This window comes from Patagioenas fasciata, chromosome 20 (genome assembly GCF_037038585.1).
Source record: "Patagioenas fasciata isolate bPatFas1 chromosome 20, bPatFas1.hap1, whole genome shotgun sequence".
Classification (NCBI taxonomy): Eukaryota; Metazoa; Chordata; class Aves; order Columbiformes; family Columbidae; genus Patagioenas; species Patagioenas fasciata.
This window is the reverse complement of record NC_092539.1, coordinates 8,552,503-8,567,035: the sequence shown is the minus strand read 5'-3', so window position 1 is coordinate 8,567,035 and position 14,533 is coordinate 8,552,503. Positions and strand designations below refer to the sequence as shown.

At 51.8% G+C, this 14,533-nt stretch overlaps 1 protein-coding gene across 9 annotated transcripts in view; it reads left to right on the top strand.

The window, feature by feature from the left end:
• Nucleotides 1–14,273, top strand: part of VAV2 (vav guanine nucleotide exchange factor 2) — a 116,118-nt gene extending 101,845 nt beyond the window's left edge. For 4 of the 9 annotated variants that reach the window (XM_071817536.1, XM_065853643.2, XM_065853641.2 and 1 more), the window contains 18 exons: nt 139–225; nt 1,910–1,995; nt 2,254–2,386; nt 3,096–3,110; nt 3,543–3,652; nt 4,147–4,248; nt 4,353–4,441; nt 5,201–5,217; nt 5,554–5,575; nt 6,845–6,972; nt 7,172–7,246; nt 7,833–7,885; nt 8,585–8,701; nt 8,804–8,891; nt 8,985–9,108; nt 10,069–10,155; nt 12,261–12,415; nt 13,029–14,273. In XM_071817536.1, the coding sequence (XP_071673637.1) occupies nt 139–225; nt 1,910–1,995; nt 2,254–2,386; nt 3,096–3,110; nt 3,543–3,652; nt 4,147–4,248; nt 4,353–4,441; nt 5,201–5,217; nt 5,554–5,575; nt 6,845–6,972; nt 7,172–7,246; nt 7,833–7,885; nt 8,585–8,701; nt 8,804–8,891; nt 8,985–9,108; nt 10,069–10,155; nt 12,261–12,415; nt 13,029–13,076 (1,536 nt within the window). In that variant the 3' untranslated portion in view covers nt 13,077–14,273. Of the gene's footprint in view, nt 1–138; nt 226–1,909; nt 1,996–2,253; nt 2,387–3,095; nt 3,111–3,542; nt 3,653–4,146; nt 4,249–4,352; nt 4,442–5,200; nt 5,218–5,553; nt 5,576–6,844; nt 6,973–7,171; nt 7,247–7,832; nt 7,886–8,584; nt 8,702–8,803; nt 8,892–8,984; nt 9,109–10,068; nt 10,156–12,260; nt 12,416–13,028 lie in introns of those variants that run through there. The other 5 variants (XM_065853645.2, XM_065853642.2, XM_065853646.2 and 2 more) reach the window with 4 other exon arrangements.
• The last annotated feature ends 260 nt before the right edge of the window (nt 14,274–14,533 follow it).

Below are 14,533 nucleotides of genomic sequence, written 5' to 3'. Positions count from 1 at the left end.
GTGCCCGGGCTGCTGCTCGAGTCCTGGTCTGACTCCTCAGGAAAGAGAGTTTGGCTTTGGGGAACTGGGGTCGTGTGTTTGCTGCTTTGGGAAGGCTTCATTTGGAAAATAAAAACCAATATTCACTTTTCTTTTAAGGACTTGGCCATGTACATAAATGAAGTGAAGAGGGACAAAGAGACTTTAAAGAAAATAAGTGAATTTCAGAGCTCTATAGAAAATCTGGTAAGCTGGAAGATCCTCTTGCTCCCAACTTTAATTTGAGTATTATTAACGTTTGCTTTTTCTGTGCAATTACCCAAGAAAGGTCCCTGTGTGTTCAGACACTCCCTCATCATTGATGATGTTTTTGCTGATGCTCTAGATGTGGTTGCTACATTACAAAACTGATTTGACTGTGAATGGAGGGTGACTTCTCCTGGTGTTGTTACACTGAAAATGTTTATCTAATTTTTTCTCATGTTATTCATGCGGGAGGGGGCAAGAATTCCCCAAATCAGCTATCCGTCTGCTATTTAAAATTGGGTTTTCTTTTGCTGTTAAGTGGACAGAGATTAACTGAAAATGTAATGATGCCCATTTGGAGGAGAAGGGCACATGTAATATGCACCTAATCCCCAAAATCTCAAGCAGATACTTTAAGGGGAATCTCATCCTCCAAACTCCAGAGATAGCAAACCCTTGGTCATTAATGTGCATCAACCCAACCCGTCCAACCCATCACTCACTTTAACCCATTAATTTAATACTGGGTGGCAGAGCTTCAAGCTAACGAGGTTTTTCCCAGCTTTGCCGGGGGTGGGAGGGCCGGTCAGCTGCGGGCGCAGCTGCTCCGCGGTCACGCTTTCCGCCAGGGTAATGCAATTTGGGGGCTGACACCTGAGATGCTTCAAAAGGGGTGATCGAGTTGAGCGCTGGGTTTGGGGGCTTTAAGCTTTGACTTCATTTGAAAACAATGAACTTCTAATTGATGGTTATTTAACAGATGGAGACAAACTTCTTAATTTTTAAGAGGAAACCTGCAAAAATTCTCTGGTGGGATACGGGCCGTTGCGGCTCACGGGTTTTGATTGAAGCAGCCGTGATAATCCTGATCAGTGTGAACAGCCAGACATCGTGCTCCATAAAAACAAGAATGTAAAGGGGGGCATGAGGCAGGCAGTTCTCCTCCTAGCAGCAGCCAGAGAGCAATTCTGACATGTGGGAGATGGGGTGTTAGCAAAGCAGTCACTCCTGTCTGCGGATCAATCCCACGCACATTCTGCTCCGTGTTTCCTTTCCTCGCACCGGGCGGGACGTTGCGGAGTGATTGGTGTTATGTATACAGAACCCACATGGCACGGCAAGGAAATAAATCCGGACTATACACACAGCTGTGGGAAACGTTTATTTTCCTGGTCAGCAGTGATGCTACACGGTATTATTTTTCCTGTAAGAACCGTGCAAGGGGACTGATTCCTGTGGCTTGGCAGCTGTGCTGCACTGAGCAATGTTTGCAAGGGCTTTTGAGCTGAAAGATGAACTAAACAAACTTTTGGGTTGGGTTCCAGCCTCCCCAAAATCTCCAGTCTTGGTTCAGAATGGGAACCAAAGCTACAAGAGCCATGGTTCTGGTTTTGCAGAAACTCCTGGAAATACAGATTATTTAGGGGGGTGGGGGTTGCTTTCTGGATCGCATATCTTGCAAAAATGCTTTGACCCCTGGCATGCTGGTGCTGGAGCTCCATGGATCTGCCTTGGTCCCGTTCCTGATGCCAGAATGCATCCCCTGGTGAGGACGATGCTGTTCCCAGGAGCTTCTACAGCTGGTGGCAGGGCTGGGGGGATCTGGGATGGTTTGTGTTTCCACCTCTCCAAAGCATCGCCCCAGTCCTGGCTGCAGATCTCAGCCCTGCTTTGCTTTCTGCAGCAAGTGAAGCTGGAGGAGTTTGGGAGGCCGAAGATCGACGGCGAGCTGAAGGTCCGCTCCATCGTCAACCACACCAAGCAGGACAGGTGAGTGAGCGACGGCGCTCGGGAGTTTTCCCAAATTAAACATGCTTTTATTTAGCAATTCCCCTTGTACTCTTTTATTCGATTGTTGCTTAGAGTTGCACTGACAGCGCACATCATGTGAGTTTCACACCATCAGTGTGAAATCACAGCACATTCGGAGCACGGAACTCCGCAGAGCTTCACAAATACTTCCTCTTGAGTGGGGAATTTAATGAGATGTTTTACGGGATTGCTTGTTTATATGCTTGCTTTGGGCAGGTATTTATTTTTATTCGATAAAGTGGTGATCGTCTGCAAAAGGAAAGGATACAATTATGAGCTGAAAGAAATTATCGAGCTGCTCTTCCACAAGATGACTGACGACCCTATGAATAACAAGGACATCAAGAAGGTGGGTGGACCAGGGGCTTGGCTCTGCTGGAGAGCATTTTGGAGCTGTTTGGACCAGTCCTTGGGTAGTATGTTCCCATTAGCCTTTTAAAATAGAAACAGAGCTTGCGAAAAAAGCTGGAAAATAAATGCTCAGCTTTCAGGGCAGCCTTACAGAGCATTGGGAAATGTTTGTTAATGTGGGGCTTGGCTTGATCCTTGACCTCCGTCCTTGTGAAACAGCCCTGCAGAGGCTGGGCTGGTTGGAGTTAGGACAGAGGAAGCTGCTCCCGGATTTCTGGCCCATCAGCAGCCAAGGGTCCGGCCAGGAGCAAACGTCAGCCGGGGTGGAGAGGAGGGAGAGAGGGAAGGTCCATCGATGCTTTTGCTCCCACGAGTCATGATGTGGAGGAGCCTGGAAAGACAACGTGAGTGTTGCCAACCCACTTGCCAAAATCGATGCTCGGAGCATGGTTGCCACTGAAGGCGCATCATTTTGCCAATGGTTTGGAGCTTAGCGTGCAACCATGAAGGAAAACCTCCCAGCTGTCAGTTTAACAGAGACCCGTTAGCTTAATCCACTTACGTGCAATGGGAAGAGGTCTTGTGCAGATGGGATAAGTGACATTTGGGTGAGAACAACCAAATTTGCCACTTGGGTGCTGAAGAAATGCTGCTGGCTTTGTGTTTTAATGAAATATGTTTCCACTTTGCTCTCCTATGCTTTCTAGTCTCATGGAAAAATGGTAAGCAAAGCATCCAATTTTCTCTCGTGTTTTTCTGTGCGGTGTTGTAATGAGACGGGCAGAGCATATGTGCACTGGGCAGGTCAGATGTTCCTCCTGGGCTGTCATTTGTTGTCAGGGAGAGATATAATGGCTGGGGAGGAGCTGTTGGAGCAGAAAAATCTGGGTTCTCTCATCTGCCACCATAAAATCCTATTTGGCCCTAGTGCACGGTGCCCAGCTGATTCAGGCATCATTAGCTGTGATGTTTTAGAGAAACATGGAGCTCTTCATCCTCCTTCCCTGCTGTTACCTTTGCAAAGGTTCAGCAGAAGGGACGGGGACAGGCACTGAGAGCGGGGATCAAGATGCCTGAATAAAAGCGTGGTGTGTTTTGCTGCTCGGGCATTGGGAGCACCACGGTGCCATCAGCTCTTCTGTTTTCTCTTGCAGTGGTCGTATGGCTTCTACCTCATCCATCTCCAGGGAAAACAGGGCTTCCAGTTCTTCTGCAAGACGGAGGAGATGAAGAGGAAGTGGATGGAGCAGTTTGAAATGGCAATGTGAGCATGAGTGGCTGCTCTGTCCCTGCTGTGCAGTTGCCAAGCATGGGAGGACAGTGTCTTGGACCAGTGGGTCACTGGAAACCAGCTGCAATAGCAAAACCCATGATGGGGCAGCTCGGCTGGGCTTGTTGGTCCTTATGCAAAGGGAGTTTGGGTCCAGTGTGAAATCTGCACCAAGGGGTGGGTGGTGTGTCTCTGAAATGACGCCTTGCCGTGGTGTCCGGCTGTGCACGAAGCACTGAGCTGGGGTGGGAGGAAGATGTTGTGGGATTACGGGCCAAATCCATGAATGTTGTCCCAGGGGAAGGTTGTTGGGCAGAATCCTCTCTGCACAGTCAAGCCTTGACTCTGCTTTCACGTTTGATTTCTGATCTGTCCATGTAGTTTCCAAACTTTAACTGAAATGCAAACAGCAGCTGCTGTGACAGGTCACAGGAGCAGCAGTGTGACGTGCAGGGACGGGTTAATAACCGCCAGGTCCTTTCCCTTAGGTCCAACATAAAGCCAGAGAAAGCCAATGCAAATCACCATAACTTTCAGATGTACACATTTGAAAAGACGACCAACTGCAAAGCCTGCAGGATGTTCCTAAGGTGAGCAACATCCATCCAGCTCTTCTGCATCTGCATTAAAACATGGAAAGAAAATCTCAAAGTTGGGGCTGAATTAGGACTTTCTGACTTCTTTTTTTGCACAGAGGAACCTTCTACCAGGGCTATCTTTGCCCCAAATGTGGAGCAGGTGCTCATAAGGAGTGCTTGGAGATCATTCCTCCCTGCAAGATTGGTGAGTTATTTCACATCAGCAGCAGCTCGTGCCAAGGAGGTGAATGCATGTGAACGATCTGAAAGATTCACTCTATAAAGCGCTAATGTTTATGCATAACGAAACCTTAAGTATGCTCCCACCCACCTCCCAGGGCTGGAATTCACAGTGGCTGGTGGCTTAAAAAGCAAAACAACCAACCAAAACCCCCAGAACAAATTGCTGAATCCTGTGTATGTCAGAGGATCGCAGCGGATCAGGGTACCAGGTGGGTGCCCCCAGCCCTGGTTCTTGGGGGTAGTGGCATTTAGGACAGATGCTGAGCTCTTCATCAGCAGATGTTGGTTAGTGAAAGCAGGAGGGTCTGCTCCAGAGATCGTATTGGCAATGAGGAGACATCTCATCTCCAGACCCCAAATGCCTCACAGTATGGCAAAAATTAGTGTCCTTGGTCTAAATTAGGCAAACCTGTGACTGAGCTCTGCTCACCCTGTTCAGAGCCCGGGCCCTGCTCGGTGCAGGGACTGTCACAGGGTGGCTCCGGGCTGGTTTGGGTGAGGAGCCAGGAGGGAGGAAGAAACAAGTGAGAAAATGTCCGTGTCCAGCCCCAGTGCTGCTCTGGGTCTCGCCCAGCCGGTACAGGGCAGACCCCGGGCTCTGCTTTGTGCTTCCTCCAAGTTCAAACACTGATGCTGGTTTATTGATACAGCATCAAGCAAAACAGAAAGTGGGGTTTGTTGCCTGATAAATTAACCACTTATTTCACCGTTTCCATTGCAGGTTCCTCAGCAGACCAGGTACGTTGTTTGCTGGCCCTTTTTCCCTGTATCCTTGTCTAGTCAGAGTGCGGGCAGCTCCTGGGAAGAGCCAGCAATGGCCTTGGGGGGGTCCCAGTAACCTGGGGGACAGGGTTGGAGACCAATGGCCTCTTTTCCAGCCTAAAACTGGCCTGGTTGGTGCAGCACCACAGCTCTCAGGAGGTGCCAGACCCAGCTGGGGTGAGCACTATGGGCTGGGAGGTACCAGAGGGGTTTCGGGAGGGGGTTTCACATCCCAGTGGCTTCAGGCAGGTGCTCACGGGAAGAGCTGAGATTCCCATGTCCTCACGGAGACTTTTTCCTCTCTCTTTGCAGGATTCACTGGGTGCTGGACCTGGTAAGGGCATTACTGCATTGCAGGAGGGCAAATAGAGACAACATCTCGATTGTGGCTGTGGGTGGTCCCTAGTGCTGAGCACATGGAGGGGAGAAACTCCTTCCAAAACCAGAGAGGGGCATTAGCAGCTGCAGAAGGGTCCTGTGCTGTGATGGGGCACTGAGGTCTCTCCTGTCCCTGCTCCCAAAGGCGCAGGTCGGGTCTCCTGCAGCTCCTCCCTGGGCTCAGCCCTTGCCCACTGCGGCCACCAGCACTTTGTCATTTCTCTGGGTGCACTCGTGTCATGGACCGGCTCTGCCACGTGTGTAAAGCTTCTGCACGTCACACCGGTGACCGAGGAGAGCCTGGCAAACGTCCTTGTGCCAGATCATCCTTCAAAGCCAGACCAAACATGTCCTGGGAGGGAGACTTGTTGCTGATGGCGAGCGTCCTCCTGCCAGCGCTTGTCCGCTGTGCTGCAGGGATCCGCCGCTCCAGGCACTGCGCTCTGATGGGGCTCTTAGTTGTGATGGTTACCGCAATATTTTTGTATTTTCCTTTGTTTAAAACTAGCCTAGACAGAGCGCTGGGCCTGCCCTGCCCGTACTCTGGCTTGAAGGAGAAGGAACAACTTGTTTTTGCACTTTGTCTGATGAAGGGAAAGCCAAGTCTGGCAAAAAGAAACCTGAATCAAATTGGAGGTTTATAAAAAGAGCAGCAAGCCCAGAGTGCTCTTACTGGGTGGGGAGAGGCAGAGGTGGGGAAGCATTTTGAAGATAAACACTGTGGTTTTAGTGCAGTTGGGGAAGCTTGTTTAATGTACAGTTGTTGGCGAGACAAGTGGACTTTCGCTGTGAGCTTCAGGGGCGTTTGGGTCCCAGGTCCGGCTGAAATTCCGTGCAAGCTGAGCATTTGCTGGTGTGTTTTGCAATCGTGGATGTCACCGCTGACCCTGGTGGGGTTTGGTGCCAGCCGGGCATCGCCTAACGGGAGCCGCTCTGCCACGGTGGGGTTCAAGTCCAAGTGCAGGGTTGGGAGGCCAAGCTCCAGCTTGGCTCAGTCCTTCATGGGTTTGTTTTTGCTCGGGGAACTCAATCATCCATACAACTGCGGCAGCCAAGGCTGTTTGCTGTGAACACTGTTCCTTTCTGCTTTAATGCTTTCTGCCCCAGACCCTGCCTGCTGGTGCTTAAGATTTGTGGTTCACGGGATAAGGAAAATCAGGCTTCAGGAGGGGCGTTTTTTCTTAACCAGGGACTAAGTGATGAAACTGTTGTGTTTCTCTCCCAGGTCCTAAAATGGTAGCAGTTCAGAATTACCACGGAAACCCAGCTCCCCCCGGGAAACCGGTGCTGACGTTTCAAATTGGGGATGTGATCGAGCTGCTGAGGGGGGACCCCGACTCGCCATGGTGGGAGGTGAGAGCGATTCCCCTTGGGAAATTCCCGGGCAGTTTTCAACCAGTGATTTCCACATCATCCCTTTTACTTGTGGGTTTTCCCGGGGGTTTGGAGCTGGGGGAGCTACAAGGCGGTTTGGATCCTGTCCCCATCCCTGCACACTGAAACATTGCTCCCCTCTGCACATCCCAATCTGATACCCAGCCTGGCTCTGCAGGGGCGGCTGCTGCAGACGAAGAAGTCGGGTTATTTCCCCAGCTCATCGGTAAAGCCCTGTCCCGTGGATGCGAGGGTGAGTGCCGAGGGGGAGATGGAGCATGGGGACGGGCGCTGGGGGCTGTCACGGGAGGTGATGCTGCTCCGGCAATGCCTGTTGCTCTGCTCAGCCCATTGCTTGAGACCATGGTCCTTCCAGTAAGGCCCTGGACCTCGAATGAGGCCTTTTACTGTGTATCCATCATCCCATGGTTGCAAATGTGTGGTCAGGTTGGTCTCAACCCCATTCCCAAGGTTGGGGTTGGTGTGACCAGGTCCGGACTCCATCCCTCCTCTGCAGGGAGAGGAACAGAGTGCTTGAGATCAGTCACAGTACAGGAAAACTGCACTTTATTTATATTTCTTTTACTGTGTTTTGTAATGCTGTCAGCTGCTTCCCAATTAAGAAACGCTCAGGTAAATGAAAAAACACAGCATGCTCATCACGGCGGGGAGGCTGAGAGAGAAATGCTCAGCTACAACACTGCCCTCCGCCGCCGAAACCAATAATTCAGAAACAGTTTGGCAGCCAAAAACCCTCCTGTGGAGAGGAGCATCTCATATGTGATCCATAGCCTGATGAGACACTGGCTCGTCACTAATGAGCAACGTTCTCTTTGCAGCCTCCCAACAGCCGCCCGCCCTCGCGGGAGATAGACTACACAGCATACCCATGGTGAGTGCCCCGGGGCTGGACATGACTTCCTCTGGCCATAAAGATATATTGACCCTTGCCTTTTAATTGTTACTTTGTCAGGAATCCACTCTAATAATGAATGGTGAAGGCAGGGTAGCAGTGGTTTGCATCTCTCCTCCCTTATGGCCATGGGGCAGCTGCTGCGGTGGCATTTGGGGGCGAAATCTGGTGCAGCATCAGTGGGGATTTCTTCACCGGTGGAGAGGGTCAGAGGCACAAGAAGAGATACTGGTTTTTCTTTGCATTTTCGGTGCCCAGGAAACCATTTTGGGAGGAAGGAAGCAATTCCTGCCTTGGAAGGAGAGGCCGCACTTGGCTTCTCTCCTGCTCCTTTCCCTCCAGCTCCACGTCTGCAAATCCACGAGGCTAAATTATCCCCACTCCTCATTTACCTAGGGATCCATTCCCAATTAGTGGGATTTTGTAGGTGTAATACTTTAAAGAGGTTGCACCCTGCATCACTCACCCTCATTGTTCAGTGCCCAAGCAACTTCTTGTCCATCTCGGGGCACTTTCCTTTTTGCTCCTGAAATTTTGGGTGAGACCTGTTTCTCTACTTGCTTTCTCAGCCTTCACACCTTTAAAAAAAAAAGTGTCTTTTTGTCAAAAACATGACCATTTTAAAGATATGCATTATTTTTTACTTAATTAAATTAATTCGTTAACGCTGGGGCTCAGGTTCGCAGGGAACATGGAGCGGCAGCAGACGGACAACCTGCTCAAGTCTCACGTCAGTGGCACCTACCTGATCCGGGAGCGGCCGGCTGAGGCCGAGCGCTTTGCCATCAGTATTAAGTGAGTAATAATTTAGTAATTTAGAGTTGCTCGGTGTGGAAGGTGAGATAGGGCTGGAGCGCACAGCTGCGTTTCTTTGAGTGCCTTTGCTACCGTTTGCAGGTTCAACGAGGAGGTGAAGCACATCAAGGTGGTGGAGAAGGACAACTGGATTCACATCACGGAAGCCAAGAAGTTCGAAAGCTTGCTGGTAGGTTTGTGCAGCCCCTTCAAGCGTCTGCACCGCCCCTGCAAGTCCCGCAGAGGATGGTGGAGACAACTGGTTCCTCTCCGTCCTTCCCAGGAGCTGGTGGAGTACTACCAGAGCCACTCGCTGAAGGAGAGCTTCAAGCAGCTGGACACGACGCTGAAATACCCCTATAAATCCCGGGAGCGCTCTACCTCCAGGACCTTCACCCGCTCCCCAGGTAAAACCCAGCTCAGCCGCGCGAGCAGGCGCCGTTAAACTTGCGCTGGGAAATCCCATCCTTTCAGCAAGGTGTAGGAGCATCGTCTGGCAAAGGGATTTATAGCTTTGCTTTAGGGCTTGCACCCCCAAGTTTACAAAGAAGTCTTCTGTTTGGCTGGTGGCGTTTTGAGGACGGGTCTCATAGGAGGTGGCAGCAGTCGGGGAAGTCCAACCGAGCTGGGGCTGCTCCTGCAAGCTCGGGTGCAGCTTCCCAGGGAGAGCTTTAGCTGGTGGAAGCTGTTTTCCCTCCTCTGGTTCTGCACCCTGTGCTGGGGATGATTTGCCACCCCCTGGTCCTGCCGGGAGGAGCTGAGGCTGTCAGAGGAGATGTGATGCTGTTAGCGGGATGTATCGTGTCTTACCTGCCCCCGTGAGTTTTTGCGCGTGTGTTTTAATGGATCCAGTTCCAGTGTGACTTGTGATGGTTTGGATCCCAGTGGGACTCCTTTAATGGAGGTGATGGGAGAAATGGTAAGTCTGTGCTTGAATTAAAAAAAAAATGGAGGGGGGAGGAAAAAAAACCAAATAGAAAGCAAAGTGTGCATTAGCGTGAAATGTTCTGTTTTGTCTAAAAGCCTGACTGCAGAAATAACGACTTTGTGAGGAATGTGTGCGTTTTCAAAAAACGTTTTCGATGGTCTATTTTAAAAAAACCAAAGGAAGATAGTTTTTGAAAGCTAAATATTCTTTTGCATAAAATACAACCCTAGGATGATTTTTGAGCCCCCATGCTGCCCGTATGGGGCCAGACCTGCCACCAGCTGTCCCAGCTCCGCGTCCCTGTGCAAGCCCTTCTGCATGCCTCGCCCTGTATTTCTCCGTCGGCTTTTAAAGCATTGTGCATTATAATACATATTTTTTTAATTTCCTTTTTAATGCGTGTTCTGCCTCTTTCTGTTTCTCTCTAACCTCTTTGCAGCCTCCTGCGCTTCCTACAACTTTTCTTTTCTCAGTCCTCAGGGCCTCAACTTTTCTTCTCAGAACTCCTCCAGTCCCTTCTGGTCAGGTACCGGTGCCTCTCCCCGCCGGAGACACCTGCAGCATCCCCAGCTTGAAAGCCATCGCTGGCGGGACCTGCGGGGTCCCCGCTGTCCCCTCATCACCCCCAGGCATTTGAGGGGCTCCCCAGTGTTGCCCTGGGGCACAGCCTGGAAATAAGTTAATTAACTGAGGCTTGGCTGGAAGCAAAATGTGCTCCCCCCACACCTCCCCAAAATCAAGGCAGGGAGGAGATGGAGTTGTTGCTATTTGAGAAAAGGGGCTAAAATTAACAACAACAAAAGTGAATCTAGTGCATTGGGATCTCATGATGTACTTCAAGCTCAACCTGCTTATCCCGTGTGTTTCACCGGACGACCATTGGCATCACACCGTCTTCCAGACCATTTCTCCTTGCTGTACAAGGAGAACATTTCGATGTCTGGCAGTTTTTGAGCTCTGGCATCTGTGGCTGCTCAGGAGCCCCTTGGTGGGGAGGCTGGGGGTGGAACTTGTGCTGTCAAATGTGTTTTGGGGCTCCGAGTCCCTGCAGAGACAGCAGTGGTGCTCCGGCCTTTGAACCCCATTGATTAAATGCATTACAGATTGGTGTCTTCCTCCCTGTTTGGCAGGGATCAGAGCAAAATTGTGCCAGTTTATTTCTTCCCATTTAAGCTTTTACCTTTTATATTTTGCTGGGGCTGGATAGCGAAAATCATTGGCAAAGTCACACGTGTTTTCCTTGGTGTCATGTTTGGGAAAACACTTTTCAAGGTATCAGGACATAATTCTGGGAATTTGGGATCCTTTAGCTGCATACAAAGTGTTGTAGAAAACAATTGGTGCAGCAGTGGGCTCTGAGCAAGCTCCTGATGAAAGAGTGCAAAGCTGCCACGATTCTCGCTCCATTCTCCATCCTGGCAAGGATGGAGGAGCCCTCCAGTGATTGCACGTTGTGTCTGCACCGCTTCCATCGCCATCCTCATCTCCTTCCATCTCGAGAGCTGAAAACCTGGGCAAAGCTTCTCCTCAAACTTAGTTCAACCTTGGTTTGCGAGCTTTTTTTTAAATGGAAATTAGTCCTCGAAACTCCCGCGACAAAAGGGGCGGCTTCACCGAAACACAACGTCCCTTCAGGGTGGGGGTTTTAAATTTTTTTCTTCATTTTTCCTTCTTTTTTTTGGCACTTTTTTCTTCCTCTCCCTGTCCCATCCCTCCCATTGTTGCTCTCCAGCCCTCCTTCCCCCCTGCCCAGCCACTGGGGTGGGGAAGTCAAGCTCTGCTCCTGCCGTTTCCCCCTCCCCATTGCTCCCCTGTGCCCAGGGCTTCCCTTCTGCCTCCCCGAGCATCCCCTGCCTGAAGCGATGCAGATCCGTGGTGCCGGGGCCGTGCCGGTGCTGGCGGAGGTCGGTCCCAGAACGGTCCCAAAGGACAAGCTGCTTGGCACGAAGTGTTGGTCAGCATTAGGGTTTGCAGGGCGCTTTTGCACATTTTGGGCTGTTAGGAGACCAAGTTTCCAAGGCCCCTGGCAGGAACAGGAGCAGGGGGGTACTGGGTTTGCAGCTTGTTCCTTCTCATAGCAAAACATACAGGTTTTGCTCAGCGTTTCTTGGAGAATCCAATCCCAATAACTTATTTTTTTGAAGTAGTTTAAATACAAGTGGATTTGCGAAATCTTCTGATGAGATGGTCCCATCAGGTGCTGGGAGCTGTGCAGCAGCCAGACATGGTGTTGATGGTGGAACAGGATTTTCCCTGATTTCACTCTAATGACTGTGTATTCCTATGAAATCTTCTCTTTCGCAACCTTCTCACAAAAGCACCCCTCACCCCAACCATCCCCACCAAGTCCTTCCTAGACCCTCCTGATCAGAAGAGAGTCTTCCCAAGCCCACAGAGCTGTTTAAAGCCCAGCAGGAATCCAGCTCACCCCCGACCATCCCAGTCCATGTGGGGCTGAGCAATTGGGATGAGCCAGCCCCACCATCCCATCTGATCCGGGTCGTGGCGTTGCGATGGGAGCCAGCGCCGTGGTGGAAAACCCAGGTTGAACCTCACCAAGCTTTCTCCAGGCTTCGGCCGGTCCCTTGCGGTGGGGCAGGTCCCAACTCCCTCTGCTTTGTCCCCTCGCAGTGTTCACCCCACGGGTCATAGGGACGGCGGTGGCACGATACAACTTCGCGGCACGGGACATGCGGGAGCTCTCGCTGCGAGAGGGCGACGTGGTGAAGATCTACAGCAGGATCGGCGGGGACCAGGGCTGGTGGAAGGGGGAAACCAACGGAAGAGTGAGTGCATCCAGATAACGTCCTGTCCCGTTTCTGCAGCGCGTGCTCCTCCCCGCTCTCAACCTGCCCAGCTAGAACACAGCCTGCTGCTGGCACAGCACAGGGCAGGGGGATGCGTCCCACTCCCTCATGCTCTTTTCTGGCTCATGGGTGGGCTGTCATCTCACCAGAGCCACCGGTGTGTCACCAATCGGTGCTGTGCGACAGGGACACGTGATGTGGTGGCAGGCCAGCTTGGGTGATTTTGGGATTTGCCCTTCCTTAAACCTGCGTCCAGGGGATTTCTGGAGGAGAAGCTCTACAGGTGACAGGCTCAGCATCCTGGGGACAAGCAGCAGGCTGATGGCTTGACTTGGTGTCCCATGGAGTTTGTAGCACTGGGGACTGATTCCTCATACCCTGATCCTTTATACACTGTGGACAACCCATGTGTCCAAGGCAATGTAGAGTTGTTAGCTTTGTCCCAAATGAGGGTAAAGGCTGCAGGCGCATCCATCACTGTACAGATGCTCATGGGGAACAGCACATGGTGACAGGGGAATAGTCCCAGTGACAGGATAGGAGGTCACTTCAGCTCCCCAGCCTCCAGCTCTTCTCTCCACTTCCCCAACAGGTCGGCTGGTTTCCCTCGACGTACGTGGAAGAGGAGGGGGTGCAATGACTGCGGGGATGTCTGGTGGAAAGTCCTCGAGTGCCCAGAGCGAGCCGCTGCAGACCGTGCACAATTGTCCCAACGCCTGCGGGTCCCCGTGAACCGTGGCCGGACACCTCCCGGGACAGTTCTCGCAGACTTTAGCAACCCGTTCCTCTGTACAGCGTGTGCCTGCGCATGTCGGGGCCACTGCCGGCCTCACCTCTCTTACGTGTATAGAAGATGAACGGTCTGTCGGATGACATCCGCGTAGCAGCTGCAGAAGAATCCTGGGAAAGCCGCTCTCCCCTGCATGAACAGAGCTGAGAGACTCTGTGCGGTGTCCGTCAGAGGGTGGGGGACAAACCTCTTGGAGTTAAAAAAGAAAAAAAAATAACGTTTTTAACGTTTTAAAAGCCACCGTGGTGATGGTGGTGGGAGGGCGAGGCTGAAGGTTTGTGCCTGGCTGTGCCGAGGTGAGAATTTGAGGGTTTCTAAGGGGAGGGAGTGACTCAGCCCCAAGGAGATGACGCGGACCCCACACCACACTGTTCGGGTGGGCTCCCAGCTCAGGATTTCGGCAGCGTCCCCAGGCAGCTGGGGCTGGGGCGACGGGGCAGAGCAAGGACACGGGGCCCTGGAAGAGGGAGAGGCTGTTGCTCATCTCTGAAGGATGCCGACTGTGACACCAGGAGCACGTTTTGACCATCAGACATAGGCTGGAAGTGACCTCCAGGTCAGACAGGAGGGAAAGGAGCTGCTTTGGCATCCCGAGCCCCATTTTCTTTACAACCACCTTGGGTCCCACCAGCCTTGCTGGGGGCAGCCCCGGGGGCTGACTGGTCTCACTGGTGAGCAGGAGGTCTCGCTGTGTTGCAGGGCTGGATACTGGCTTTGCCACACAAGGGTTTTGGAGGCCACCAAGGCACCAGGTACACACAGAGGAGTGGACAGGAGTGTGTGTCTGTGGGTCTGTCTGTAATCCCACTGTGGGCAGGATCCCCTTGAGCCAGGCTGATTTAGCTTGCAGCCACAAACCCACCCAAGTAAGGGCTATGGTATCAACTCCTGGTTTCTCTTGCTAAGTTGTAAAAGCATCTCTTCTTCCCCAGCTGTGTGCACTTTTGGGGGCTGTGAGTGCTGCCCCCTCTTCTCCTCCCACAGGCTGTTACTGCTGCTGCTGTCAAGTAAAGGTCCGTCTGTCCTGGCATTGCCACTTTGTCCTGAGCACCGTCTGTCTGAGTCTGTTCTTTACAAAGTGCAGCCCCCGTGGTTGGTAGGCAAAGCTGCCGGGTGGAAATCCTGGCCACCGTCTTCTGCCAGGCACTGGCTTTACTCTCCACCTCCAGAATTTTACTTCTGAAGTGCAAATACGAACAAATAACGTGTGTGGCGGGGAACAACTTTCCTCTACCCTGTCTTTGAGCCCCAGGAGATGCTCTCCAGCCTCTCTGAACCCGTGGCATCTTGAGCTGGTGCTTCCATGA